The sequence below is a fragment of the Eutrigla gurnardus genome (assembly GCF_963514095.1).
Source record: "Eutrigla gurnardus genome assembly, chromosome: 17".
In the NCBI taxonomy this organism is placed as follows: Eukaryota; Metazoa; Chordata; class Actinopteri; order Perciformes; family Triglidae; genus Eutrigla; species Eutrigla gurnardus.
Genome location: NC_139928.1, coordinates 1,926,482 through 1,929,156, shown reverse-complemented (window position 1 = coordinate 1,929,156; position 2,675 = coordinate 1,926,482). Strand labels below are relative to the sequence as shown.

At 44.2% G+C, this 2,675-nt stretch overlaps 1 protein-coding gene across 1 annotated transcript; it reads right to left on the bottom strand.

Moving 5' to 3' along the window:
- Positions 1-1,391: 1,391 nt before the first annotated feature.
- Positions 1,392-2,421, bottom strand: LOC311027417 (putative nuclease HARBI1; the record flags this gene model as incomplete). The annotated part of the gene is given in 3 exon segments (XM_084031444.1): positions 1,392-2,060; positions 2,064-2,088; positions 2,090-2,421. Coding segments are annotated over 3 exon segments (1,026 nt in total).
- Between the last annotated feature and the right edge of the window lie 254 nt (positions 2,422-2,675).

The following is a 2,675-nucleotide window of genomic DNA, read 5'->3' as shown; positions in this document are numbered from 1 at the left end:
ATGTCTATAATGCAGTTAAAAAGGGCATCAATTTGCCCTGTGTCATCAGGAGACACGGCCATGTACAGTTGTGTATCATCAGCGTAGCTATGGAAGCTGATGCCGTGTCTCCTGGGCCCAGTATTTCCAAATTTGTAATCCGGATCAGAATAATCCGGATAATGAAATCCTCCTTTTCTCAGTCAGATGATCCTGCTGACTTTTCCGAGTATTTCAAAACACTGGCCGGGTGGATCACCGTGATCCCGACCTGGCTGGATACGGATCACCAAGTCTCAAGTCGTCGCCTCCGGATGTGAAACATGGCGGACTACTTCACGGAAGGAGCAGCTGGGAGCACGACTTTCACGTCAAATATGTAAGTTTACCGTCGTCTAATGTTTAGCGGTTTAAGGACCATATGAACGCCAACCAACATATCGTGCTAGCTAACTATATGAATTGTCACGTACTTAAAACCAGGCTGTAGCGATCTCTAATTGTGCCGCGGCCGTGCTAACGGTAGCTAACTCGGCTCCATTGACTTACGTGTTAAGCAGCTAGCGGGCTAGCGGTCGCTGGATTTGTTTACGAATTTTGCGGTCCATGGTTTGATTTACAAGGTTATTAATCTGACGTACATTATACCATAACTGTTTAAACTAACATCAACCTGTTCGGAGTTTATTAGCGTTACGTCATTGGCAACACAGGAGACTTAAAATAGGCTACATGTGTACAGACCACACACTGTGTATGTGTGTTGTGTATGAACTATGCAGTTCATTCAGAAGTGTCAGAATGCTACAGTAATGCTGGGAAAATCATGCTGTTATCATCATGCACACAATTTCTGTGACTATTGTGGATTCCCAATGAAGACAGATATTACTCATACTCCTTCCCTTTCTTCTACTTTCAGAGCCCACTCAGCTATTAAGGACAGGTCTGTATGAGTGCTGGAAATCCTTGGAAATGCTTCAATTGCAGTGATAAGTTGTTGGATTTTGAATAAAGTGTTTGAAATTGTAGTATTATTGTATTATTTTCATGTATTATAGCTTGATCGGTGACACAATTAGATACATTTTTCCATCCTAATTTGTCTCCCTTTATGTAGAAGGCTCTCACTAAACATAATTGTGGTAATTTAAAGCAAAATAGCATCTGATTTGGTTAAGTGAAATAATCAGTTTGTACACAAACACTTACCAAATACATTGCTGCATGTTTTAAAATCCCATTCAAGAAAGTTCCAAACATTTTAAAAGTGCATTTTTAAGGTTTTGGATTAAGTCAAATTAGTCTTTGTTAAATCAGAAGCATGAAAATGGAAAGTTCTTCAATGTGCAGCATGATATAAACTGACACTTAAAAAAAATGCAAGAACACCCATCACATTGTTTAACCATTTAATTGGAAAAATAAAGGTTAACCACTGTATTGCATTCTGCTCTTCCAGCAGGTCCATCAGGCTGTGGTGGTGGTAGAGGCAGCAGGTCAGGGATTTCTTCGTAGGGAAGAGGTCCATCGATGGGAGCCTCCTGAAGTGGCACTCTTCTCGTTTGTGCTATGTTGTGGAGCACAATGCAGGCACAGATGATGCGGCAGGCTTTCTGTGGCTCCACGCGGAGATAGTTCAGGCAGGCAAATCTGCGTTTTATCACACCATTCAGGCGCTCAATTGTCCCTCTTGTTGTGGCATGGACAGTGTTGTACCTCTGCTGGGAGTCATTGTTGACAGTAGCAAAAGGGGTCATCAGCCAGGGTAGAAGGGGGTAACCGCTGTCACCAAGGAGGATGCCATCTGGGGCGGTCTGCTGGAACCTTTGAAAGAGGTGTCTTGCTCTCAAAATACGGGCATCGTGTACAGACCCAGGCCATCTCACAACGCAGTTGGTGATAACGAGGTCAGCATTCCCCACAAGCTGCACATTAATGCTGTGCCGGCCCTTTCTGTTGACATACTCCCATTCCCTGGCATTAGGTGCCTGGATATGCACATGCGTACAGTCAATAACACCAATAGTATTGGGCATCCCCCCCAATGAGAAAAACCTCCTCTTGGTCCTTGCCATTTCTTAATTTTCAGGCCATTTCACAAATTGTAAGGGCAGATGACACCGAGTACACCACATGGCCCACTGTTGCCTTTGTCACCGCCAGTCCATCTCCAATGACTTCAAAGAAGGAACCACATGCATAGAAGCGTAGAGCTATGAGCACTTGCTCCTCCACAGTCAAGGTATGGCTCCTCAGAGTGGCACGTTCAAGGTGAGGATGAAGAATATTGCAGATGAAAGCAATATCATCCCGCCCAAATCTGTATCGTGCATAAAGCTCATCATTGGAGTAATTCTCAAGCAGGTTGGGGCGTTCAGCATAGTGTCGTGGCTTATATCTTCTCCTTTGATGTCGGTGTCTGTGTACAATTGAAGTCATTGTCTGTCTCTCCTCCTCAGGCTAAAGAGAACCGTTCTTGCTCAGAAAACCCAATTTAAGCCCCTCCCACTTAACCTGGGATACTCTCAAACCTGACTGTAATTTCGCTGGCATGGTATAAGAGAGTGACTGGTTGACCAATCTCCAGACAACATGGAGGCCCAAAGGAGTAAGGGGTTGAATTTCACGGCTGCTGAAACCCATGTATTACTGGAGGGGGTGCGACTAAACTATCACACCTTGTTTGGCACTTT